Source organism: Canis lupus, chromosome 2, assembly GCF_003254725.2.
Source record: "Canis lupus dingo isolate Sandy chromosome 2, ASM325472v2, whole genome shotgun sequence".
Classification (NCBI taxonomy): Eukaryota; Metazoa; Chordata; class Mammalia; order Carnivora; family Canidae; genus Canis; species Canis lupus.
In genome coordinates, this window is record NC_064244.1 from 52,991,784 (window position 1) to 53,019,197 (window position 27,414).

Sequence of the window (27,414 nt, forward strand, 5' to 3'; positions counted from 1 at the left end):
AAGGGGCAGCTAAGAAATGTAGGTTGTGAGCTATTTACTTTTCTCAGTGTGGTAGAGAATGTGTTATTTTAGCAATATTAGTTTCCATTGAAAATAATTAAATCAAGCTTTTTGAAAGGACGTGGGCACTTTTGGGTACACCTCAGAGTTGTGAGAACTTACCGTGTATACCTTATTTTCTTCATAAATTTTTACTAGTATACCGTATGCTTAATGTTTAATAAATTTTATTAGTAAATCAAAGCAAGTGAAATGAATGTAGTTGGAATGCATTGATTGGTTAGAATTGCCAAAAGATTAAATGTGAACCACCTCATTTTTTTTTCACCTAGGAGGATTACCCAAGAAGCTAATTTTTTAGTTACAGAGATCACTGGACAGTATTTTACTACTGAAGGAAATAGTCAAAAAGGCCAATAATGGAAAAATAGTAAACGTTAAGTAAATGTTATAGAAAGAATTTGTAAATATTCCACACATGTAAAATATGTAAAACTGGATTATTTTTATTAAATGTATTTTAAAACAAACAATTCTGATTTTTCTGATGAGAGTGCAAAAGTAAAATTAAAAGTTCAATTCTCTGAAATGTAGAATTGAAAATGGTTGAGGAAACCTTAATAAAAATAATCATCAGTTACATTGGTGATCTGGCCCATTTAGCATCACAGATTAAAAATAGAAGCAGCAGTAGTAGTAGCATCTACCTACTACCTAGAGTTAACAAATGTTAATATATACTAAATAGGAAAAAAAGAAAAAATTAAAAATGAAATTGAGGTCCCTTTAACATGTCATGCCATTCTTTTCCTTTTCACCTTCCCGAAGGGAGAGTGACTCTCAGGAAATGAGTGTGTCCTTCCATGATACTATACTGCTATTTTATAAAAATACATGTAGTAATACACAGTATTGTTTGGGGTCTTAAAATTTTATATGAGTCATAGACTGTATATCTCACACTTTTTTACTCAAAACTTTTTAAATTCCTTCCATGTTAATACATATAAGTGTAAGTTTAACAGCCATTTAGTGTATATATATACATATATATTTTAAATTTATATAACACTACATATTCTTGCTTTATTTATGGACTGTTATTTTTCTTTTGCTGCATAAAAGTTATAAATGTAGCAGCTTGAAATAACATAAATTTACTACCTCACAGATGTGTAAGTCAGATGTCTGACTTGGCCCAACTCTATTTTTTGCATAGCTTAAAATCAAGGTGTCAGCTGAACTGAGCTCTTATCTGAGTTTCTAGGGAAGGATATTCTTCCAAACTCATTCATTTCATGTAATTTTAATGCACATGCTTCCTGTCCTTCTTAGCTGTCAGCCTGGGGCCTTTCCCAGCTTCTTAAGACAGCCCATAGGCCTGGTCACATGGCGTCTCCCATCTACAAGCCAACAGCTATGCTTAGAATCTGTTTGGTTTCCTTGTTTGCTACCAAGAGAGAAACTTTAATGAACTTGCTTTCATTAAAAAGACAAAATAGACACCAAGATTTAAAACTTGTATGTATCAAAGGAGTGTGATAAGCACAGGGTGAAAACAACAGGAGAAATTATTTGCAAATCCTATATCTGATAAAAGATAGCTCAACAATAAAAAAAATTATAATAAAAAAATGGGCAAAGGACTTTAGAATAAACATTTCACCAGTCATTAGGGAAATGCAAGTCAAAACCACAATGAGATACCACTTCATACCTGTTAGGATCACTACTATCAAAAAAAAAAAAAAAAAATCGCAGAAAATACCAAGTGTTGGTTAGGATATGGAGAAATTGGGATCGTTGTGCACTATTGGTTGGAATGTAAAAGTGTCACTGCTTTGGAAAACAGCCTTTCCTTAAATTTTTAAAGAGCATCTTCATATGATCTGGCAATTTCACTTCTGAGTATATATCCCCCAAGATACACACAGCCATCACCAGTCTATGAAAGGATCTGTTTCACCCCATCATCTCTGTCATTCACATATTTTGTGATCTTTGCTAATTTGGTATCTCATTCTAATTTACATTTTTGAAATTTCTGTATGATTGAATAGTTCCTCACATTTGCTAAACCATATATGATCTAACTTGTGAACATGCTGATTTAGATTCTTTTGGAGTGTTCCAAATTTTATGTTTATATGAATTTGCATTATACACGTACATATTATACACACACATTAAAAAAGAACCTTTTTTTTTCCTTAAAGATTTATTTATTCATGAGAGACAGAGAGAGAGAGAGGCACAGACACAGGCAGAGGGAGAAGCAGGCTCCATGCAGGGAGGCTGATATGGGACTCAATCCTGGGTCTCCAGGATCACGCCGTGGGCTGCAGGGAGGCGCTAAACCGCTGAGCCACCTGGGCAGCCGTATTTGATTTCTTTTTTACACTTCCTGTTGTGGAACATTGCCACATCTTTCCCTTTTCTTACCTATTATTTCACATTAAGTTGTCATATGTATTAAATCTGTGTGTGGTCTTTATCCTATTCCATTGACCCGCTGGTTACCACATTGTTCTAAATAACGTAGCTTTATATTACTGTCAAGACAGTGCATTCTTAACATCTAGTAACAGTAGTTCCTCATCACTACTTCTTTCAAAATTTACTTGCCAGGTTTTCATCTTTTATTAGTATTTATTAATGCCAGTGGTGTTGCTTTAACACAACTATAAAACAGTTTATATTTTCTATTCCCTCATTTTGCCCTGTTGTTACCTCATCTACTTAAGTAATATTCAACACAGCCAAGCCGTGCATCTTCTTTTACTAGAGATCCTAACTAGATAAAAGTTTCTGATAATGTAATCCATTTCCTTTGACATGACAGTGATGTTATTAATGTAGCAGCATTCCCAGAAGGTTTTTTTTTTTCCCAAAGATTTTTATTTATTCATGATAGTCACAGAGAGAGAGAGAGAGGCAGAGACACAGGCAGAGGGAGAAGCAGGCTCCATGCAGGGAGCCCAATGTGGGACTCCATCCCGGGTCTCCAGGATCGCGCCCTGGGCCAAAGGCAGGCGCTAAACCGCTGTGCCACCCAGGGATCCCCCCAGAAGGTATTAAAGATCTTTACTATGTAACATTTATAGAAAGCAAGAAAAAATTAAATGGCTTAAAATTTAGCATTACAACAAGAAGTTAATTAATTCATAATGGTGCGAGTGCTAGAATTCTGTGTAGTTCTAGCTACAAAGTGCCACTGCACCAACAAAAAAAAGTTATAGAGGTAATTAACGGGGCTTGGAATATAGTTCTGCCAAAGTCCCACCATAATAACTTCATTGAAATTGAGGAAATTATTAGTTTTAAACTTCCTGTGACAAATGAACAATCCTGAAAAATACGATAAAACAAGATACACATATTTCAAAAAATTAAGTCACTCCTAGGCATTGCTATTTCTTAGAGCATTAATTTATATTGTTGCTTATGACAGAGATCCCTTTAAGTTAATCTAAAGTTAAATAACTTTTTCTTAAAAATCATTTTTGTTGTTTTTAAGATGTTGGCAAACACTGAAAATTTAAAATTTCCAAAGTATAGTAATGTCGTCAACACGATACTAATAAGTTTCTTGTAGAAAATGAGTATCTAAGTATTAAGCTGCCTTCTAAAACTTAAAAATACCCAGAAAATACAAAATTTCTGAAGATATTGCAACATTTGTACAGTCTTTTAAAGTCTCTCGATAGAAATAGCTCTTGGTTCTGATTTCAACTGGTTTATCTTCAAAATATGATATTTGATGGCAAAGAACAGGATCTCTTGAGAGTTCTTGTGCAGTTTTGAACTCTGTGAGGGTGCTGGATTGAACAAATGCAGCCCACGGAATTTAAAATTTGAACGCTTGAATATACAGGATCATGCAGTACAGGGAATTCTGAAGATTTCCCCCAGGACTTTAATGCAAAATTGTCTTTCATGGGATTTTTTTCCTTATTCACATTTGAGGTGGTGTTTTTCTCTTCCAGTGCCCGAGCAAGCATGTAACTAACTTTCCTTTGATGAGCCAGAGCTTCTTCTTTATCATTCAACTGCACATACAGAAAATAAAATTATGCCAGTTAGGGGTGTCTGGGGGAATCAGTCCTGTAAGTGTCTGACTCTTGGTTTCAGCTTGGGTCATAAGATTGAGCCCTGAGCCCCATGTTAAGCTCTCACTGAAGAGTCTGCTAGAGATTTTCTCTCCCTCTGCCCCTCCCCCAACTTGCACACACAGGGTCTCTAAAACAAACAGTCTTTAAAAAAATAAAAATATACCAGTTAATCAAAATCACATATTGTAGAGCTATAGTCAGAAGGATTTTTCTCAAAATGTTCTATCTTCAACCTGTCAGGTCCATCAATGAAAATACATTAATTAGGTGTCTACTGATCCCAAATAACATGCTACACATTCTAAGGATTTTTTTTTTTAAAGGAACAGAAAGCTTTCCTTATGCTCAAACTTTTGTAGGTCATCCGAAGAGGGGGAAAATATATGTACATGGTGCGTGTGCAGTATATGTGTATATAATATTAACATGTACTTATGTCTGTAAGAGAATGAAGTTATTTATGTGAAATTGTTTTTGTATATTTATATGAGAATAAACAACTTAAACACTTCTATAGATAAGTATGTTCATATAGCATGAGTCTTTTTAGTCATTCACGAAATGGGGATAACAGGACTGATTTTCAGGGTTGTAGTGATGATTAAAGGATATAATGTGTAAGTTGCCTTGTACACTTTAAAAGTTCCTAAGTAAATAGAAGGTCTTGTCGCGGATTGTATGTATAAGTGCAGATGACAGAGGTGCCTGCAGTTAATTACAGGGAGCCCCCTCTTTTCAGAGGTGAAGCTTTAAACTTGTGCAGGAAGAACATGGATGGGAGAAGTGGGAAGAGCATGCAGGGAATTTAAGGAGATGAAGATCAAAACTGGAGGATGGTACCTCAGCTGGGAAAAGGGCATAAAAGGCAAGTATAGAGTGCTAAAGAATTACATTTTTAAAAAGTTGAATTAATAGGAAGCAAAAGGACTAGCTTAACCAAAACCTCTAACAAAAGGAAAGCAAAGATACTAACCAACTCTATTAGCATCTTAAAGACTTGCTCAGGGTTATTCTGGTCATCCACCTTCTTAGAACTGTTTTCTGAAGGGAGCATCCCCAACAGTTTCTGCCCTAAGGTCTTCTTACTTCCTTGTGATGATAATCCTAAAATTGAACATGCAAATCCAACTGAGACATGAAAAGATACTTATTAATGTACTTCCAGGAAGAGAGGTAAGTATGAAGCAGGGATAATTCATTCGTAAATCAGCCAGAAGGTAGTTCTCTTCGTGAGTCCAGCATTACAGTGTAATGGGAGAGGAACGCAGACGTTAGAGCCAGGATGGCAAACGGAGGCTGAGAGGGTGGGTGCACAGCGTGAGGACCCAGGGCAGTGCCCTGCCGGCCACTCTGTCTCATCAAGCAGCTGCTCCCCAGAACAGCACGAAGCCCACGTTATCATTTCAGTCTTCAGAGGAGGCAGCAATCCAGTTACGTATGGGAAGTCTCCCAGTGTTGAATGTCATTTGTTATTTGAGAGCACAGTGCACAGCCAATAAAAACATGGCCTCAGAACTATGCAAATTCTGCAGAGACCTGGACTTGAATCCTCATTTAACTGCGTACTAAATGATGTTGGATAAGGTCTCTGAGCTTTGTTTCCTCACCTCTAGAATGAGAATAATAGCACCTATACTTCAGGATTGCTGTGTCATTAAATAACAAGAGCACAGCGGGTGGGGGTGGGGAGGAGTTGCTGGGAGAAGGGAATTTACCCATTAAACGGTCTGGGAAGATGAAAAGAAATGTTCTAGAGATGAAGGGTCATGATGGTTAGAAAACAATGTGGATGTAGTTAATGTTATTTAAAAATGGTTAAGATGGTAAATTTTATTTGTATTTTGTTACAAAAACATAGCACAGTTATGAAAACTAGCCCAGGTACCGATACGTTTAAAAATCCATATCCTGAAATGTATACACTGACGATGTTCTTCATAGAAAAACTGCAGATTTAAACAAACATCAAGAATGCCTTTGGAATGCTCCACAAATGGTCTTATGGAAAACTGAGAACAGATAAGAGACCTCTCCCTTTCCCCCTAATTCTGATAAACCACAGGGACTGGCGCTCACTCGTGACCTCCTCCAGCAACTGTGGCAAAAGGAGAAAAGCCAGACAAGCTGTGCTCATCAGCTTTGATGAGTGGATGAATCTGTGTCTCTGTGTGCAGTGTCTCTGTGTGCAGTGTAGAAAAAGAAATATGCTTATAACCTCTCTCAGAACTCCTCTAGGCTGCGTATCAGTGAGAAAAGTTGATGCCGCCTTCACATATTAACCACATAGAAGAAAATGACCTGTGACAGTCCTCCTGTTCCTCTTCAGATCATTGAACCACATGAATAAAATCAGTCTCATCACTAGGAAACTGACCAAAAAGCCGTTGACGCTTGTATGGACTTGGAAAGGCCTTTCCCAGAGGAATCAGTTACTAGGACTTCTGCTTCCAGTTTCTTCAGGGCCGTAATGGAAAACAGATCGAGAGCTTTACATATCAAAGTGTATTTTTTATGGAAAAGTTCTTAAGGTTCCTATCAGCTAAGGCAGGAGTTCTGGAATATGAAATGAATACATACTCAGGTACTGAAATGTCTATGAATCTACATGAATCCACCTCTTAGGGAAAACCCAGCTATTTTTCTACCAACCACTACCCTTGTGGCAAACTTCCATGCACAGGGGGTGGGGGTGGGGGTCCTTCTGTACAGGTGACAATGGAGCAGACTCCCTAAGATTAAGCATGCCTTTTCCTTCCTTTTCATTCTCCCATAATGCTTTTCCTTAACTTCTGTCAAAACAAGCAGTTAAGATCAGATTTCCAAAGGGATTTGACTTCACCTTCTATCACAGAACACCAAGGCTAGCCTCAAAACGACGATACCTTTGAAAATTTAGCAATCCAGCTCCTACTAGTTTAGAAGAGGTGCCCACAGGCACCTGGGCAGCTAAGTTGGTTAAGTGTCTGCCTTCAGTTCAGGTCACCATCCTGGAGTCCTGGGATCGAGCCCCACACTGGGCTCCCTGCTCAGAGGGAGCTCTCGCTCTCAAATCAATAAATCTTTAAAAAAAAAAAAAAAGTTGCCCGAAGATGACCTACACATTTGTTGTCCTTAACAGGACTAGATACTCTTCCATCGATTCCAAAAAGCTTAAGTATATGGACTGTGTGTGCTTATTTCTCTGGACGACTCACCCACCTTGAGCTGGACATTGAGGCCATGCATTCAGCTTTGACCAAGGCGTTAATTATTATAAGTATCAGCCATATAAAGAACTGATTTTGTATTTACCATAAATGACTGTTGGGGGCTGAGACATATGTTAGCCAGCGCAGTGATTTCTTTTGTAAGTCTCATGTCAGAAAAACTCTTACAGAAACTAATTTCAGGACGACGTGGACTGTCTCTTTAAGAAGGAATGTTCAGAAATAGGTTTTCCTGTGTTGCTCTGACTTCTATCTCGTGAAAAGTCTGTCCATAGCGCCTAACGATCTCCTACTTTCACAGTTCTTGTTTACTGCTTCTAATTTATTATCCCTGTAAGCTTAGCACTTTTTACCATTTCAACAAAGAGAAGGTAAAGTTTAGTTAAACTAAAATTTCAAACGCTTAACCAGTATACTGTAAGAAATACGTACTACTTGGAAAATAGGCATCTATTATGAAAAGTTTGATTTTAATATTATAAGATTCTTATTCCCCAAATTCATCTAAAAATGAGAGATACTGGAATTAAGATAATGGATTTTGACATATTAAAAAAATATTTAGAAATAGTCATCTCAGAATTTTAATACTAAAACATTTAGGGCAGCAGTTTAGTACTGCTTTCAGCCCAGGATGTGATTTTGGAGCCCCGGGATCAAGTCCCACGTCGGGCTCCTGGTGCATGGAGCCTGCTCCTCCCTCTGCCTGTGTCTCTGCCTCTCTCTCTGTGTTCCTCATGAATAAATAAAATCTTTTAAAAAAAAAATTTAAACTTACAAGCTTCACTGTAATTTTCTTGACTAATAAGTCTGAAATTGAGAGTTTTAAGTTGAAGCAATAGGAGCTGCAGTGAATAATATAAAAACTGGTATTGACCATTTAGAAAAACATTTCTAAAAAATAACAGCTGCTTTGATTATATTGAGTGATTTACTTCAACTGTAATTTTATTCTTTTATGCCATTTTTATAGATTTTGTTTACAATACTCAAAGATGACAATGAGCTTTTGATAGGTTTGTGAATCTAAACCTTAACTTCTGTTTCATTTTTATTTTATGAGCATTTTATTAGTATTTCCAACTTAAGATTTCTTCTTCAACCCCTCAGTATCTCTTCAGAATCACACATTTCAACAAAGTTTAGTTAGATATATTTAATGTTGGGTCTATTTTCATTATTGCCTCCTAGGCAGTTTCCCTTTAGTCACCTGGCACTCTAGAAACTTTTCCCATGAAATACAGTCTGGTTTAAATGAGACAAATGAGTAGTAAAAAAGAGATTCTACTGTTAATTTAAGGTTTTGGTGATCCTAATACCTCATCTGCATGTGTTACATTTAGTGACCCCATTCTTCTGTAATAAATCACAACTATCTTGCAATATTCAATTATATTCTCCATTGCATCAACTGTGCTTAATCAACTTTGATTATATCGAAAACAAAATTACACCCGATTATTGCCATAATTCATATTTAATAATTCATATTTACCATCCTCTTTAAGGTGCTTCCAATTTATCCATTTTGTTGGTTTTTTACACATTTTATCCATTTGTGTCAATCTTAGTGCCTGGTCATTTTTCCTCATTAATTGTTGCTCAAATGCAATTCTGAATGCATCTGCCATTATGTAAGCTTCGTCTTTACTCTTCTGTAAAAGTCCCAACTAGTTTAGAAAGAAAGTTTGAGAGGTTTCAGAAGCAAAACGTTAACAATTCTTGCCTGAATGCGGAGTCAGACTAGCAAATGTAATCTCCCCACCCGGCATGGGTCTGGTGCTGTCTGACCTCTTTCATCTGCTTAAACTAATTAGTACTCGCTGATTCCCCTCCATCTACAGTAGCCACCCACTCTGAACTAGATTACCAGAACTTTCCCGTGTGGTGCCTGACCAGTCCTTGTTATCCATTTCTTGGACTTCACCACATTACCTAGCCAGGCCCCGTGCGTGTCCTGCCCCAAGAGGGCTGGCATGTCAGTTCCGCCCTGGGCCATTCCAGACATCACTGAAAATAATTACAAGTATCACCTTTAGATACCTGCCATAACTGACCCGGACTGTGATCCATGTAGTCAATGCTTTTCTTAATGAATTGCTAATGTTTAATTGTTATTTTTCCTATATCTAAAGACTAAATCCCATACTTAAATAAAGGGAAAAATATTATTAAAATTATGTTCCATATGCTGTATTTATTATTATAACTAAAGATAATGGCAAAGGTTGTTTGTTTAAATGCCAAAGGTTGGTTGTTTAAAGGCATCTGCATGGAACTGCTAAACATTAAATGTCTGCTTCCTCTTTTCACAACAACCTAATAAGTAGTTATTAGTTTCTGTTTAACATGTGTCCATAGCTACACAGCTGGAAAATTCTAGAGCTAAGACTCAAAACCTAGGTTTGCGGTACTAAGGTTCCTTCCACTGTACCTTGCTGCTTTTCTAATAAACTTTATGTTCATCTCCCCATTTATCAGTGTTGTGGATCCTAGTGGCTTTAAGCATGAGTGTGATTTTTCTTCTAATAAAGTAATTTTTACATCTATTTATAGAGAAAAATATAAATTTAGGAAATATTAACTACAAACTTAGGCAAACAACTTCACGTTGCCACCTTATTGTACCAAGTGCTATTTGTATTTTGCAACCATGTGAATAAAATCCAGTTTATAAGTTAATTCTAGGACATAAAACTAAGTATAACATCCAAAGCTAATGCCTCCTAAAATGAAGCTAATTATTGCAGATATTTTCCTTTATTACTAGAGAAACAAAACCAAAGCTTTTAGTGTTTTGATAATACGATACCTCCTGTTTGAGTTTAAGAAGCATTTTCCGAGCAGATGCTGCCATTTGGGCACAGGCACAGGGACTCCCTCTGAGACCATGGCAGAGGCAGGATCCCAGCACAGCAAGCTGTAAATGCAAAAGTGTTACTCCTGTTACCAAGTGCCATACGGGGCCTGGCTGCACACAAACACCAGGATGCATGCACACATGCGCATTTCCATTCAAGCATCTAATTCAAAGAAACTGGAAAGAAAAATACAGCTAGAAGAAAGTGGAGACAAGGATTTCAGGAAGCAAGTGGAAAGTAACTACAAATGAAGAAAGAACATTATTACTTGCAATAAAACCATAAAGGAATTGTGTCTTGCTGCTTTTCCTTCTCCAAAACCTTAAGTTGGCACCAGTTTTCTATAGTTCTGTGTCCCTGGCAGTATTGTGACCTGATAAAGTAATATTAACACCGGGTGTTAGTTCTTGGGACTGAGCGTGGTCCTGCTGCCTAGCACGTACTCCTACCAGCTCCCACCAGAGAGGCGTGGATGCTCAGAGATGATGAATGACTTAGAATATGTCAGGAGAATAATCATCCTTCCACTTGTAAAAAATACCTGTGATCATGTAATGTGAGACACGGCTACCACAGCTTCTGCTAAAACTATGAAAATAAGTAAGAGGGGCAGGAGGTGGCCCACACATCCTGTGTCCCAGAATATAATGCATGCGCAGGTATGGTGCCAGTAAGGCTGAAGAACGGCCCTGGGGAAACATGGGCCTCTTACCCTTAGTCTCAAATTGCTAAGTATAATGCTATTCTAGAACATGTAGCAGATGGTGATGGGGAAAAGGAAAGTAGAAAATTTCCCTCTTTTCAACTTTCATACAGGCTTACCTACCTCAAGACTTGAAACCTCGGTAAAACCACTTTTATCATGGCATATGTTTTCCTGAGCTACCATCTGCTGTTTGACCTCAAGCATGGCAAGGGCCTCCAAATACTGTTGATTTAAAACTAGGAAAGGCCAAAGAAGAGAGCGTTAGTTATGAAATTACAGCAACAACATACACTCACTTCTAAGCAGTGCATATACACAGACATTGCCTATTAAGACGGGCCCCATCAAAAAAATCTGATGGAGGGCAGCCCGGGTGGCTCAGCGGTTTAGTGCCGCCTTTGGCCTAGGGTGTGATCCTGGAGACCCTGGGATCGAGTCCCATGTTGGGCTCCCTGCGTGGAGCCTGCTTCTCCCTCTGCCTGTGTCTCTCATGAATAAATAAATAAAAATCTTAAAAAAAAAAATCTGATGGAATAGTGGGTATCCAGGGAGATAACGTACATGAAACACTGGATTAAACATTACCATTTTTAACATTGAAGTATCTTCATTTTTGCAACTAAAGTCTGGTCTTCGTTTGCGCAAAGAAAATTTGTAGGATTTTCAAAGAGAAGAAAAAAATGCAAATTATTTGCCTTTGCTGGATAGGAAGACAACCAGATGCCGAGATCCCATACATCAACATCAGATGTACCAGTTACATAATTTTAGCTGACTTCACAAGAGGCTCTCAACCAAACATTTAGAACAAGAAGGGTACTGCTGTCTACTGAGCAGAAAATAACTTTACCCCCTCTTACTGCAGGATGAGTTGGTAGAGGGGGAGGGGATGTGGTCATGGGCACCTTCTGTCCTGAGCTCACCCAACACAGGAGAAGCCCCCCCATCTGCTCAGTCACTGCTGTTGAGAAGCACCATCTTCTGTGTGCAGTTCTCACCCATGGGCTCTGCCATAGTTCACTTACTGAACTACAGAAAGTGCCCATGACCTGATTTAGAACCTTGTCCCCTTCAAGCCACTACTTTAAAAGTTTCTGCTAAGAAGGAAGAATCAACATTTAAAATTTTATAAAAGGAAAAAAAATAAAAATAAAATTTTATAAAAGGGATCCCTGAGGGGCTTAGCAGTTTGGCGCCACCTTCAGCCCAGGGCGTGATCCTGGAGACCCGGGATCGAGTCCCACATCGGGCTCCCTGCATGGAGCCTGCTTCTCCCTCTGCCTGTGTCTCTGCCTCTCTCTGTGTCTCTCATAAATAAATAAATAAGATCTTTAAGAAAATAAAATTTTATAGAAAGTTGATGCCATCTTAATATTAAAAATACCTTAACTTTTCACATATGGTGGCTCATAACAAGGGATGTGTATATATACACATTTGTAAAAAATTTCAAGTTTTCAGAGTCATCTTAAAAATTTCTTAGTAATAAAGTCACAAGACATTTTTGAAAATACTGAATAATTATACAGTTACATACTTTTTCTACTAGTGTTCCAGTAAAACATATACCTACTCAGATTCCTCAAACATCAGGTGCTCTACCGTTTTACAATGAGTATAAAAACTAAAGGGTAAAGGGAGGATGGGGGGGAATAATAGATACAGGGTTTTGTTTTGGAGTGATGGAAATCTTTTGGAACTACATGGTTGCAAACGTTGTGAATGTTATGAATTACTTTTGAATGGTTTTGTTATTTGAATTTCACCTAAAAATTTTTCTTTTAATTACAAACACCCCAAATGATGCATTTCTTCTATTATCCTTACAGTGTATTACTTCAAAATAAGAGCACCTTGTCTATCATTATGTATGTTCTTAACAAGGGGCACTCTATTTAAAATTGATCTTTTATTTATTTTTTTTTTTAAAGATTTTACTTATTCATGAGAGAGAGACACGAGAGAGAGAGAGGCAGAGACACAGGCAGAGGGAGAAGCAAGCTCCATGCAGGGAGCCTGATGTGGGACTTTATCCTGGGTCTTCAGGATCACATCCTGGGCTGCAGGCGCCAGGGGCTGCGCCACCAAGGCTGCCCTAAAACTGATCTTTTAACATACTATTTTAAACAATCATCAAAGTATCACTCTCCACTTACGTGCATTTTCTGACTTGAGCATTTTAATTTCTTCTGTTTTCATGTTCAAAGCTTCTTGGAGGACTGCATTTTCACAGTTTAGCCTGGAAAAAAGTACCCTCCAAATAACTAAAACATTAACATTTCATGGTTGAATGGCAATATTTTTATCCTATAATTAAAACACAAAAACCCGAATAAAAATTTTCCTACTTCAAAACAGTGTAGAACTTATGTGAGTCACAAAACAAAAACAATTTAAAGGAGTGTGGTAAGATTTTGAACACACTCTTAATTCTCCTATATATTTAGCTGAGAAAGAATCAGAGGTATCTCAAATTAAAAAATAAAAAATAAAATAATAAAAACAGGCGGGGGCAGGTCCCTAGCTGGCTCAGTTGGTAGAGCATAGGACTCTTTATCTCAGGGTTCCTCAGTTAAAGCTCCACAATGAGTGTGGAGCCTGCTTAAAATAAAATAAAAATAGGGGAGCCTGGGTGGCTCAGCAGGTTAAGCATCTGTGTGACTCCTGATTTTAGCTCAGGTCATGATCTCAGGGTTGTGAGATCAAGCTCCATGTCAGGGTCCATGCTGGGCATGGAGCCTGCTTAAGATTATCTCTCTCCCTCTCCCCCTTAATTAATTAAAAATAATCAGGGGCACCTGGGTGGTTCAGTTAAGCATCTGACTTGAGGTTATGATATCAGGGTCGTGAGATGGAGCTCTGCGTCAGGCTCTGTGCCTAATGCGGAGTCAGCTTGGAACACTTCCTCACCCTCTGCCCTTTTCCTCTGCTCGTTCTCTCTCTCAAATAAATCTTTAAAAAAAAAGAGTTACTAAGAAAATAGATCTTAAAAGTCTCATCACGGATCCCTGTGTGCGCACGGTTGCGCCTGCCTTTGGCCCAGGGCGCGATCATGGAGACCCGGGATCGAATCCCACATCGGGCTCCCGGTGCAATGGAGCCTGCTTCTCCCTCGCTGTGTCTCTGCACCTCTCTTCTTCTCTACTATCATAAATAAATAATTAAAAAAAAAAAAAAGTTCTCATCACAAGAACTTTTTGTTCGCTATGTATAGTGACAAATGTTATCTAGACTGATCATTTTGCAAATATAAACAAATACTGAATTCATTATGGTGTATACCTGATACAAATATATCTCAATTATATCTGTTTTAAAATCAAGAAAGAAAAAAACAAAACAAGAAAGGAAAGATATGTGGGGGAAAATATACTGAATAAAAATGGGGGGTGGGGCAACTGGGTGGTTCAGTCGGTTAAGTGGCCAATTCTTGATGTTGGCTCAGGTCACGATCTTAGGGTCTCCGGGTCCTGACATAGAGCCCGGTATCTGCCTTCCTGCTGAGCAGAGTTTGCTTGAGATTCTCTCTCCCTCTGCCCCCCCATCCCAATAAATAAAATCTTTTTTAAAAAAAAATTGGGAGTTACTTACAAGAGTTCTAAATTGCCCAGTATTAGAGGCTTGATGTTTTTGTAATTGAAAACAACAGTCAGATTGGTCATTTTAAAACTTGATAGGTAAAAGTATCAGGATACTTTGTGGGGCATGTTATATGCGCTGCTCATAACTAGCCTTAGATCTTTAAAACAGTGGTTGGTCATGAAATTAAAGCTTTTCAATTAAAAGTGAAATGTAGATCTAAGGCATTCATTTTCCATGAATTACTTAACCAATTGATAAAATGTGAAATAGGTTTCTCAAGCAAGGTCTGCAGCACCTTTGTTAGTACAAATTCTTTTTTTTTTTTTTTTAGTACAAATTCTAAGACTGAAAATTAAAGACCGAGTGTCTTTAATTTTCAAACTGAATTCTAGTAGCTGTAAGGCTATGAGAAAATTCTTCAGGTGCTCACAAACATTTTACTAGATCCTCTTTAGCTATCTTATATATTATAGTTTTTAAATACCCACTTAGTCAAAAGTAAATAAATAGATAAAATTAAAAAAAAATCCTACTCAGTCAAATGCATTAACTTTTCTGTCTGGTTCACTCTCTTCTTGTGCAGACTTCATCATAAAGTATCTGTTGTCCTCTCTGCTTATTGGAGAATATACTAGAAGACAATTACTGACAAGTACAAATGTGTGTGTCTGAATCAAGATTTTTCTGGGTCTGTGCAGCCAAAACAAAATACGTAAACCAAGACAAAACTAGCAAATTGATAAAAATTAATATTTATGATACATTCTCTTGATGAGGCGCTTTTCATAGATTGCTGGTAGGCAAGTGGAGTGGTACAAGCCTCATAGAGAAGCATGTGATAACATCTCATAAATATACATATGAATTTACCTTTTGACCCAGCAATTCTGCTTCTAAGAATTTACCCTAAAAGTATGTCTCACAAAAGTATATATGTCAAGGCTGTTTATTGGAGCACTGTTTATAATTGCAAAATACTGGAAACAATCTAAGTGCCTATACATTGGAGAATGGTTGAGTACACATGGCCCACCCACACAGTGGGGTGGTTTCCCAGGATAAACTCTACTGTTAAGTAGAAAACACAGTGCAAAAGAGTATCTACAGCCAACCAACCATTCTTTGGTGTAAGAAAGAAGTTGTTAGAGAACAGACACATACGCACATTTCTGTTATCTACAGATGGTGAGAAAAGGAAGGATGGCAGGACATCGGGAATGCGGGGAGTAGGCATGCAGGGAGGAGGACATTCCTGAGTATACCTCTCAGAATACTTCTGACTTTTGGAAGCATGTCAGTGTTTTACAAAGTCAAAAATAAACAATATGAGTAAGTAAATCAAGAAGAATGGCAGAGAAAGGGCAGCCCCGGTGGCGCAGCGGTTTGGCGCCGCCTGCAGCCTGGAGTGTGATCCTGGAGACCGGGGATCCAGTCCCACATCGGGCTCCCTGCATGGAGCCTGCTTCTCCCTCTCCCTCTCTCTCTCTGTCTCTATGAATAAATAAATAAAATCTTAAAAAAAAAAAAAAAAAAAAAAAAAAGAATGGTGGAGAAAAGCCCAGAACACAGATAGAAACAAATAAATGAACAGTGTAACCATACTGAAGAGAAAAAAGAAACCAAATAGGTCTTAATTTTTTTTTAAAGAGTTATTTATTTGAGAGAGAGAAAGTGCAAGCAAGTGGGGGTGGGAGGGTAGGGGCAGAATAAGACGGGGAGAGAAGCTCAAGCCAATGACTCCTTGCAGAGTGCAGAGCCTGACGTAGGGCTGGATCTCACCACCCTTTTTTTTTTTTTTTTTTCAATCTCGCAACTCTTGAGATCATGACCGGAGCCAAAAACCAAGAGTCAGACCATCAACCAACAGTGCCTCCCATGTGCCCCCCACTTTTTTTTTTTTTTAAGGGAGAAAGTCTTAAGCAGACTCCACGTTGAGCATGGAGCTAGACACGGGGCTCGATCTCACAACCCTGAGATCGTGACCTGAGCCAAAACCAAGAGTCAGACCGTAACCCACTGCACCCTACCCAAGTGTCCCCCAAATTGGAAAATTTTAAGCAACAAGAGAAGTTATGATAGTAATGGCTTTTAACCAGCTGAATAATGCAAGAATTCATGAATCCATTTTGGTATAAATAAATGGGAGGAAAAAAAAGCCCTTTCTTGGAGTAAAATGCCAGCAAGTAAATGCAGAAGGACTAAGAGAATTAGCAAATTACCTTTTGGTAACTATCATAGTAATGACTGCTTCAGGCAGAAAAATCTGTGGATATAAAGACTAGTGGATGAAAATCTGATAAATCACAATCTCAGAGCATCTCCCCACAGATGCTGATTAATCACAAGGGGAATAAACAGTGACTTTATAGTGGAGAGTGAGGGTACACACCACACCTTAACCAAGTAGTCAAGATTCACAGGCTAGGAATGGGATAGATCAGCTTCACCGGCCTTCTGAGAACACAACATTGCTTCACTAATAATACTGCTCAAAATGCATGAACTAAATTAAATTCAGAAATATCAGAAATCTCCAATGTGGGATATGTAACCAGCCTGTCCTCAACTAATGGCGAGGACAAAGAAACACCGAATAACTACTTCAGATTTTTTTCTCCTGCCCCTCACTGTGGCCTCCCTCCCTCCTAATTGTTTCAGATTAAAGGGGACTCAAGTTTAGATGGGACAACCAAACGCAGTGCTTGGTTCTGGACTGCCTCCCAGAACACAGGAATGTTTTTTTTCTCTTTTGCTACAGGGGAATTTTTTTTAAGATTTTATTTATTTATAATAAATCTTAATGCCAAGAGACACAGAGAGAGACAGAGACACAGGCAGAGGGAGAAGCAGGCTCTATTCAGGGAGCCTGACATGGGACTCGATCCCGGGTCTCCAGGATCATGCCCTGGGCTCAAGATGGCGCTAAACCACTGAGCCACCCGGGCTGCCCAGCTATAGGGGTATTTTAATAGAATAATTAGCGAATCTAAATAAGGGCTAGAGATTAAATAAGTATTGGATTAATATCTTAATTTTGATAATTTTAGTATGATCATAAAAGTTCCCTTTTGTAACACAAAGTAAATATTTAGAGTAATGAGGCCTTATATGCAACTTAGTCTTAAATGGCTCAGATATCTTTATATGTTTAACTACAAAGAAAGAGGGAATGATAAATGTGGTAAAGAGTTCTACTTTGAAGAATCTTGGAGAAAGATATACAGGAAATCTTTGTACTATTCTTGCAACTTTTCTGTACGTGTTCAGTTCTCTTGTATTAAAAGGTAGTAATGAATTAAAAATTAGGTGCTAAAGTTATTTATAATAACCCCCAGTTATCAAATTAATTTCTCAATTTATAATATGTGTATCTTATAATTTAAAATTACCTAATAAATTCACACTAATAAAAACTGCCCAAAAGATTTGTTCGTAAAATGCCAGCACTACAATAACTTGGAAAACATGGCTCTTAGACTGCTTCTTACTGAGAAGAACAGATACTACACTTTATCTTAGCCAAAAGGCCGAGAAGCTATTACAGTGCTTTTTATTTTTTTATTTTTATTTTTTTACAATGCTTTTTAAAATAAAGTTTATAAGGGGGGACACCTGGTGCCTAGTCTGTTAAGCACCTGCCTTGGGCTCAGGTGCTGCATCAGGCTCTCTGCTCGGCGGGGAGCCTGCTTCTTCCTCTGCCTGCTGCTCTACCTACTTGTACACACACATGCTCTCTTTCTCTCCCTCTCTAATAAATACATAAAACCTTTAAAAAATATATAATATACACAATAAATGCATAATTTATAGAGGTGCCTGGCTGGCTCAGTTGGTATGCATACAACTCTTGATTTCGGGGTTGTCAGTGCAAGCCTCATGGTGAGCATAAAGCCTACTTAAAAAATATATAGTTTAGGGACGCCTGAGTGGCTTGGCGGTTAAGTGCCTGCCTTCGGCCCAGGGCGTGATTCTAGGGTCCCGGGATTGAGTCCCACATCGGGCTCCCTGCATGGAGCCTGCTTCTCCCTCTGCCTGTGTCTCTGCCTCTCTTAAGTGTCTCTCTCTGAGACACATAAAATTAAAGAGACATATAAAATTTAAAAAAATATATATATATATATATATAGTTTATACTATATTTAAAAAAAATACTAACAAAAATACGAAACCGGTATAAGTGGAAAAGAAGACTTTCATAATATTCACAGCTCACAAAAGAACACCTAAACTGGGATCCCTGGGTGGCGCAGCGGTTTGGCGCCTGCCTTTGGCCCAGGGCGCGATCCTGGAGACCCGGGATCGAATCCCACATCGGGCTCCCGGTGCATGGAGCCTGCTTCTCCCTCTGCCTATGTCTCTGCCTCTCTCTCTCTCTCTCTCTGTGACTATCATAAATAAAATAAAAAAAAAAAAAAAAAAAAAAAAGAACACCTAAACTATATTTGAATTCTACATACTTCATGGGGCGCCTGGCTGGCTCAGTCAGAAGAGTGATTCTTGACCTTGGGGTTAAGAGTTTGAGCCCCATGAGGGGAATAGAGATTACTCAAATAAACAAATATTAAAAATAATAAAAATATAAATTATACACACTTTAAAGATTTCCAAAGAAAAACTATAGAATAAGAATATACAAACCTGTCATATTTTTGGGTCCATGATTCCTCTATACTTTTAAATCTATTCTGATCAAATTCTATTTCCCACTGCAAGGCATTTACTTCCTATAGAAAGAAAATAGCACTTTTCATAAAAAATTACTACAAATCACTTTAGGACATTGTGAATAGCTGAAATAAATCACTTAACAGGAACAGGTTAAAGAGAAACTATTCAAAAAGAGTCTATGACATCTATAAACACCTATCTCACAGGCCACACATACAGCAGTCAAGAAAAGCTTGCTTCCTATAAGAAACTGCTCCAAATGTTACTGCGCAGAGCCTGGATTTCTCACGGCCGCCACCTGCAACCCATTTCAGACCCACAAGCAAAACACGCCTCGGAGTTTGAGGCCAGGACACTGCCATCAAGGGAAAGTACAAGAGGCAAAGGTACAAGCCCTTCCATGGGGATTCCTTACGACCATCTTCGTGATGATGTGATGGTCAGAAAGAGGCAGGCTCTGACAGGCAAGCAGAGAACGAAAAGAAGGAAAAAGAAGAAAAAGTGACGACCTGGCAAGCCTCCTACTGCCTTAGAATGAGGAAGTAAAAAATCTTAATTCTTGACCCTGTGTAACAACAGGTTTGGATTGGCTCCAAAAGGGAAGGGACTGTGTAAAACAGAAGCACAACCAACAGAGGGAATACACGAATAACATACCCTGTAGTGTGGTGACTTCTAAAGGAAATCCTATTTGAGACCTTAGTGGATAAGTCTACACTACACTAGAAGTGGCAAATACCTTCTCCAAGGATCTCTTTTGTTCCATAGTTTTTTGAAGCACCACTTGAGTGTGACTTGTGGCTTTGCCAAATATTGCCTAGGAAAAAATAAAAATCATTACCTGTATAAATTAAATTTCTCATTATTCCTTTTGCACAGTAAGGGTCACATTTTTATTTTAAGACCATAGAAAACACAGAATTTCCACAGAGACCACCTTTTATGGAAAATTTGATAGTTCCAGGGTCAGAAGATCTTGGTTTAAAAAAAAAAAAAAGAAGATCTTGGTTTGACTCTGATGAATAGGAGAATGAATGAATGAACGTTCCACACAAAGACTGGTGCATGAACAAATACAGCAGTGTTATTCATAAGAGCGCAAAAGAGGAAATAGTGTAGGTGCCCATCAAATGGTGAATGGATAAACAAGATGTGGTCTATCCATACAACGGAATATTGAACAATAAAAAAGAAGAAAACACTGACACATGCTACAGTATGCATGAGCCTCAAAAACATGTTAATTAAAGAAATCCAGACTTTTTTTTTTTTTTTAAAGAATCCAGACGCATATTAAAGCATTCCATTTGGGATCCCTGGGTGGCGCAGCGGTTTGGCGCCTGCCTTTGGCCCAGGGCGCGATCCTGGAGACCCGGGATCGAATCCCACGTCGGGCTCCCGGTGCATGGAGCCTGCTTCTCTCTCTGCCTGTGTCTCTGCCTCTCTCTCTCTCTGTGTGACTATCATAAATAAATAAAAATTTAAAAAAATAAAAATAAAAATAAAGCATTCCATTTATATGAAATAGAAAACACAAATCCGGGCAGCCCGGGTGGCTCAGCGGTTTAGTGCCACGTTCAGTCCGGGGCGTGATCCTGGAGACCCGGGATCGAGTCCCACGTCTGGCTCCCTGCTTGGAGCTGACTTCTCCCTCTGCCTGTGTCTCTGCCTCTCAATCTCTGTGTCTCTCATGAATAAATAAATAAAATCTTAAAAAAAAAAAAAAAAGAAAACACAAATCCAAAAGACAGGAAGGAGATTAGTGTTTGTCTGGGGTCGGGGATGGGAATAGGGAATGACTGCTAATAGGTTAGAGATTCCTTTGGGGAAATATTGAAAATACTCTAAAATTAGATCATGGGGATCCCTGGGTGGCTCAGTGGTTTGGCCTGCCTTTGGCCCAGGGCCTGATCCTGGAGTCCCAGGATCGAGTCCCACATCAGGCTCCCTGCATGGAGCCTGCTTCTCCCTCTCCCTCTGCCTCTCTCTCTCTCCTTCTGTGTCTTTCATAAATAAATAAAATCTTTTAAAAAATAAAATAAAAATAAAAATAAATAAAATAAAATAAGATCATGATGATAGTTATGCAACTCCAAGTTTAGCAAAAATATACTGAAAACAATTGAAATTCATGGCATATAAATTTCACCTCAATAGAAACTTTAGAATCTACACCTCAATAAAAAACAACTACATTAAGCACTGATGCTTTTATTGTTTTGTTTTGTTTTTTAATTTTAATTTATTTATGATAGTCACAGAGAGAGAGAGAGAGGCAGAGACACAGGCAGAGGGAGAAGCAGGCTCCATGCACCGGGAGCCCGATGTGGGACTCGATCCCGGGTCTCCAGGATCGCGCCCTGGGCCAAAGGCAGGCGCCAAACCGCTGCGCCACCCAGGGATCCCTTTATTGGTTTTTTTTAAAGATTTTATTTATTGGAGGGCAGGCCGGGTGGCTCAGCAATTTAGTGCCACCTTCAGCCCAGGGTGTGATCCTGGGGACCCAGGATCAAGTCCTGCGTCGGGCTCCCTGCATGGAGCCTGCTTATCTCTTTGCCTATGTATCTGCCTCTCTCTCTCTCTCTCCCACCCCCCCCATGAATAAATAAATAAAATCTTAAAAAAAAAAAAAAGATTTTATTTATTTGAGAACAGGAGCAAAGGGGGGTGTGGCAGAGGGAGAAGCTGACTCTGCTAAGCAGGGAGCCTGATGCAGGCCTGGATCCCAGGACCCTGGGATTGTGACCTGAGCAGAAGTAGACGCTAAGCAAACTGAACCACCCAGGTGCCCCGATGCTTTTGTTTTAAAACATAAAACCCTGTTACCTATGATTCGAATGTGTAAGTGACCAAATTTGAAAACAATTTCTTACCATGCTCTGAAGAATTTTCAGTGCTTCCTCTTTACCTTCAAGCTGTCTTTGCGATGCCTCAAGTTCAGTTTTTAAAATTTCTACCTCCTGAGGAGAGAAGTAAAAGTAGTCTACATATCTGTAAGATATGCAAGCCCAAAATGATCCATTTGGATAGTTTACATGTAAGCTCAACGTGCACTCTGACTCTAGGCACTCTGGCCTTACAAAAGAGGCTGGAAATTACTCCCAGCTTCCTAAGCAGCCCAGGCAGGCTTTAGACTGAGACTCACTGTCTGGCACCAGTTGTGACTGAAAGCCCAGATCATTTGCTTTTGCCCTTCTAGACCACACAGCTAATAATCTGAAAATAACCTTTAGAGCACCTAAAATAAGCTCATAATCATCCACAGAGCTACAATAGCTACTATCAGTTGGATTATGTCCTCCCCACCAAGTAAAAAGAAGTCCAAATCCTGACTCCTGGATTTGCAGACAGGGTCTTTGCAGACACAGCCAGATTACGGTTGGGTCACACCGGATTAGGGCAGGCCCCAATCCAATGACTGGTGTCCTGAGACAGAAAAATTTGGTCACAAACACACAAGGCGGCCACGTGACAAGAGAGGCAGAGACTGGAGTGATGCACCTGTAGGCCAAGGAATGCCAAGATCAGCAGGGCAAACACCGAGGCTTTGAGCTGTCAGAGGGCACATGGCCAACTGACACCCGGATTTCAGGTTCCTGGCTTCCAGAACAGAGAAAGGATACATCTCTGTAATTTAAGCTGCCTGTTTGTGGTGCTTTGCTACAGCAGCCCTAAGAAACAATTACAGTAGCTTACTGGCTTTCACTGGAAGAGTTACACATTAAGATGGGCTTCTCATTTCCCAGAAGACAGAGACCCCTGCACAGAAACTCCTACACCCGGCAAGCTGGACTATGGGTGCCTGGGATACCTGCTGGTCTCCTGACTTCAAAGAGGTTAAATTAAGTCCGTTTATTGCAAGCCACACACCCAGGGAAGAACGATAGAAGGAAGTGTGTAACCCTTTTCTCCAGGAGCAGATTAGAGAAGTGGTAAAAGATGAGGGGCGAAAGGCAAGCTGGAGGGCGTGCTTCCCTGAATGGCTCTCTTGAGAGATGAGAAGAATGAGAAATGGAGGAGGCCAGTTGAAAGTTAAGAGCTCGATATTGTGGCTCAAGAAATATCTGGAAAGCCACAACTGCCTTCCAGACAATTTTAGTATTACTTAAAGTATCAGTGGGCTTTGTTCACTGGAGAATTTTTTTTTTTTAAAGATGTCATTTAGGGCAGCCCCAGTGGCTCAGCAGTTTAGCACTGCCGTCAGCCCAGGGCGGGATCCTGGAGAACCAGGATCGAGTCCCACGTCAGGCTCCCTGCATGGAGCCTGCTTCTCTCTCTGCCTGTGTCTCTGCCTCTCTCTCTCTCTCTCTCATGAATAAATAAAATCTTAAAAAAAAAAAGATTTTATTTATTTGACAGAGCACATGCGAGGGGAGGGGCAGAGGGAGAAGCAGATTCTCCACTGAGCAGGAAGCCTGATATGGGGCTCAATCCCAGGCCCCAGATTATGACCTGAGCCGAAGGCAGATGCTCAACCAACTGAGCCACCCAGGCACCCCCACATGAGAATTTTTATTTAGCCAAAGTACTTACCTCTAAAGTATCATGAAGACGTTGCTTTAATTCGGCGTTTGACAATTCTGAATTTGAATCTATTAGGGAAAAACAAACAAAACAAATTTTTTTTAACTAGTTGAACACAGGACATCTGTTTACAAAATATCAAATACGATTTTTTGTCAGGAGGGAAGAATTGGAATAAACCAAATACTGATTAAAAAAAATAGGTTAAAACACTGCACTAATGAAAAGACACAAACTTTTGAAGAAAAACACTCTTTAAAAAAGGACGCTAAGAAAACTGTTAATGAACTGGTTAATTACTACATGCAAAACAGTAATTAACGTTGGTGAGTGAAGTAAATTTTGGTGTTTGGCTTAAGTACAATCAATACAGTGATATGAATATCTAAGAAATAACCTGAATTTAGTTTCTTTCCAAGGAGAATGACTAGAAGTCTCCTGTAACTTCAATTATTCTCTCCTTAATGTGATCAATTGAGACATTACACTGAGCTTCCCAGGAGCTTCATTTTCATTGTGGTCTCACTGGCAATAGAAAAACATGAAAGTGATAAATTACAAGCAAGATTAAGAAGAAGTGAAAGGAAGAAAAGATTTTTTTAGAAAGAGTATGTTGAGGGACATTAAAAAGTTTCAAAACCGTTTTTTCTTTGCTGTTCTGAACTCTCCATATGATGGTATCAAGGCAAAAACTAAATCTTGTTTTTACTCTGATGACACAAGGTTCCAGAGGGACAGGTGACACTGGGTTGGCAGTGACCAGTTCCGCTGTCGTAACACATGTGGTAGGCAGAATAATGGCCCTAACCATGAGCACACCTTAATCCCCAGAACCTGTGAATACATGGCAAAAGGGACTTTGTCCGTGTGATTAAGCTAAGGACTAGGGGTTTATCCTGGATTAACCAGGTGACCCCACCGTTCTAACAAGAGTCCTTCTAAATGAAAGAGGCAGGAAAGTCAGCGTCAGGGTGAAACAGCATGAGAAAGACTTGACCAGCCATGGCGGGCGTCGGAGATGGAGGAGGTTGGCCACAGACAAGGAGTGCATGCAGGCTCTAGCAGAAGCTGGAAAAGGCATGGGACTCTGGAGTCTCCAAAGGAACTCCAGGGGAGTTCCTCCAGGCGCAGTAAAACGTGTAAGATAATAAGTTATCTTATTATTATTTACAGTTGTGGTAATTGGGAAATTACCTATTAGCCATAAGAAACCAATAACAATATCCTTATGTAGGATGACACTAAGTTGAGATAAAAGACCCAACAAGACAGGAGCTCGTATCTCTACTGTTACATCTTGTTTATACCCCAGTGGTTTCCTCAGTTCTCATAAAGGCATCTTAGCATCATGTGCCGTTTTCAACATCTTGCTTGCAAAACTGAGCCCATCCTCTATGCATGATAAGGAACTGCAAGAAAAACAAGTAAATAATCCCATCATAATTTCAAGGATTTTGAAAGGTGGAGAAGATCCTCATGAACAACATAGTTTTTTTTTGTGAATCTGAAAAACATGTTTCTTAAATTATTCTCATGTTGTTCTAATTTGTGCTTGTTCCCCTTTGATGAGGGAACTTTTACAACATGGATTATAAAAGATTCAGCCAGACAAGAGCTGTGCCACCAAAAAAAAAAAAAAAAAAAAAAAAGGGCTGTGCCACCAAGGAGGCATGGAGTCACCCCGGGTTCCCAACCATTTTGGAGTTGTAACATTCTCTCACAATGATTCTGAATTTTATTCTTTCCTTAATATATAGCATAATTTTATATTTGGTTATGATAATCTTTTGAGGGCATCTAGCTGGCCCACTCAGTGGAATGTATGGCTCTCGATCTCAGGGTTACATTACCCCCATTGGGTGTAGAGATGACATTTGAACAAGATTAATCTTTAGGTGGAGGATTTCATGACATTCCTAAAAAAAACCCCAGAGGTACACATTTGCCTGGAGCACACCTTTCCCAGATAAGTATCAGGTTTGGACATCAGTTCATTCTGGGGCTCAGAAGCCACCTCTTTAGAGGTACGCCTGGCCCTTGCCTGAAATAGCATGCTCCCACCCCTCCAAATACTCCATGTCCCAGCACTTAGGACTGCCTGCTGTTACACAGCTGTTGACTGGTAGATTAATTTTTTCTCTCCTCCACTAGAATGTCAATTTCATGACACGGAGACTCTGTGGTTCATTCATGTACCCAGAGCCTCCACAGCCTCTGGCATCTAACAGGTACCCAGTAACTATATGAATTAAAAAAAAAAAAAAAAAAAGGCTGAGGCATACCGCTGAGTCATACACACACCAAGAGCAAGGTAGGTAATTGCTGGTATCACCAACATCTGTGTTAATATATGGAGTAATCACTATACTTCAGCATTTGTACAACACTTGGAAATAGAAGCACGGGCTACTTTTGTGTTGTCATCAATCCCGAGAGGTGAATAGAGATGAATTTCCAAACTCCACTGCAGTCACCTTTACCTTGTGCTGGAAGGGTGGAAGGACAGGGGATTCATAGGACAGGAGGGTCAAGGAGAGGGCACGAGGCATTCTTACCACTGCTACTCTGGCGTCCGTAGTAGGAAGGCCCGGATTCTTTAGGGCAAGTATCCTGCAAGCTCTTATGCCTAGAAGACTGAAAACTGGCCCTTCTTTCTTCCCCCTTTCCTGGAAGCGGGAGAGGGCTAAAGTTCTTTCCATCAGATCTTTTGCTAGATGTCGACAATTGGGAAACTTGCGCTTGGAAAACCGCACCAGGCCTCCTCCCGAGGCCATACCCTAAATCGCCATCCGCCAGGTCGTCCTCAGTTTCCCAGGGCTGCACCTCCGCCTCGCTCGGCAGCCTCGCCAGCCTGCTCATCGGCCAGATGCCTTAGTCACATAAGGCAGAACAGGTCACCTGCGGTTCAGAAGAGCACTTGTTTAGAACCATCAGTATGACAGGCTGGCCCTGGGGAGGGTGGGGAGGGTGTGCCAACTAGGCGGGCAGGCCTGTCCGCTTCAGGGTCTCTAACAGGTGAGGGCCTTGCAGGGAGGAAGAGACCCAGCCCTCCGATTTCAGAGGCTGCAGGGCACTGCAAGGAGGCAGGGAAGGCCTTGACTGAACCGCCGCTGATCAGGGAAAAGCGGCTCAGCCTTGGCCCAGGAAAGAGGAGGGCCGTGGTCTTGACAAGCCTGACGGCGGGAGGAAACTCAGGGCGGCCCCAGAAACCGGACATGCAGCCACTATGGAGCCCAGCCAGCCATGGTTCCCTCATGGCCCTTGTGCAGGTTGGGGGCGTGTGGCTCTCAGAGCCTCTCCTCCGGCTCTGCCCTGCTCATCCTGCTTCCGTGGGGGGTGGGGGGGCTCAGCAGTGGAGCGTCCGCCTTCAGCTCAGGCCGTGACCCCAGGGTCCTGGGATCGAGTCCCATGTCGGGCTCCCCGCAGGGGGCCTGCTTCTCCCTCCTGCCTGGGTCTCTGTGTCTCATGAATACATAAAATCTTTAAAAAACAGGGGGATCCCTGGGTGGCTCAGCGGTTTGGCGCCTGCCTTTGGCCCAGGGCGTGATCCTGGAGTCCCAGGATCAAGTCCCACGTCGGGCTCCCGACAGGGAGCCTGCTTCTCCCTCCTCCTGTGTCTCTGCTTCTCTCTCTCTCTCTATATATATATGTCTATCATAAATAAATAAATAAATAAATAAATAAATAAATAAATAAATCTTAAAAAAAAAATCTTAAAAAAAAAAAAACCCTTCCATATTTTTCCAAATCAGGCC

General features: G+C 40.0%; 2 protein-coding genes and 1 non-coding gene across 13 annotated transcripts in view; 1 reads left to right on the top strand and 2 right to left on the bottom strand.

The window, feature by feature from the left end:
• The window catches only part of CDK7 (cyclin dependent kinase 7), a 63,653-nt gene that overhangs the window by 32,865 nt on the left and 3,374 nt on the right, over positions 1-27,414 (top strand). For 2 of the 10 annotated variants that reach the window (XM_049103651.1, XM_049103663.1), the window contains one exon: positions 19,342-27,354. The exons of 1 other annotated variant lie outside the window; for it this stretch is intronic. In XM_049103651.1, the coding sequence (XP_048959608.1) occupies positions 19,342-19,640 (299 nt within the window). In that variant the 3' untranslated portion in view covers positions 19,641-27,354. Of the gene's footprint in view, positions 1-332; positions 4,634-4,851; positions 9,792-15,050; positions 18,574-19,341; positions 27,355-27,414 lie in introns of those variants that run through there. 7 more of the 10 variants (XM_025447787.3, XM_025447789.3, XR_007406956.1 and 4 more) reach the window with 6 other exon arrangements.
• CCDC125 (coiled-coil domain containing 125) lies at positions 2,217-26,518 on the bottom strand. Of its 2 annotated transcripts, none has more exons than XM_049103645.1 (11): positions 26,215-26,518; positions 23,669-23,727; positions 22,009-22,095; positions 19,875-19,952; positions 19,106-19,191; positions 13,042-13,124; positions 11,006-11,121; positions 10,131-10,238; positions 8,814-8,973; positions 5,086-5,216; positions 2,217-4,049 (listed from the first exon to the last, which is right to left on the bottom strand). In XM_049103645.1, exons 1-11 carry the CDS (start codon positions 26,516-26,518, stop codon positions 3,744-3,746), a joined length of 1,518 nt encoding a protein of 505 aa, XP_048959602.1. In that variant the 3' UTR covers positions 2,217-3,743. The 2 variants fall into 2 exon arrangements, with proteins under 2 accessions (XP_048959602.1, XP_035569628.2); XM_035713735.2 differs by having other exon boundaries at positions 8,814-8,988.
• Positions 17,810-18,006, bottom strand: LOC112660728 (U2 spliceosomal RNA). Its single transcript, XR_003137165.1, has one exon. It is a non-coding gene; the product is annotated as a U2 spliceosomal RNA (small nuclear RNA).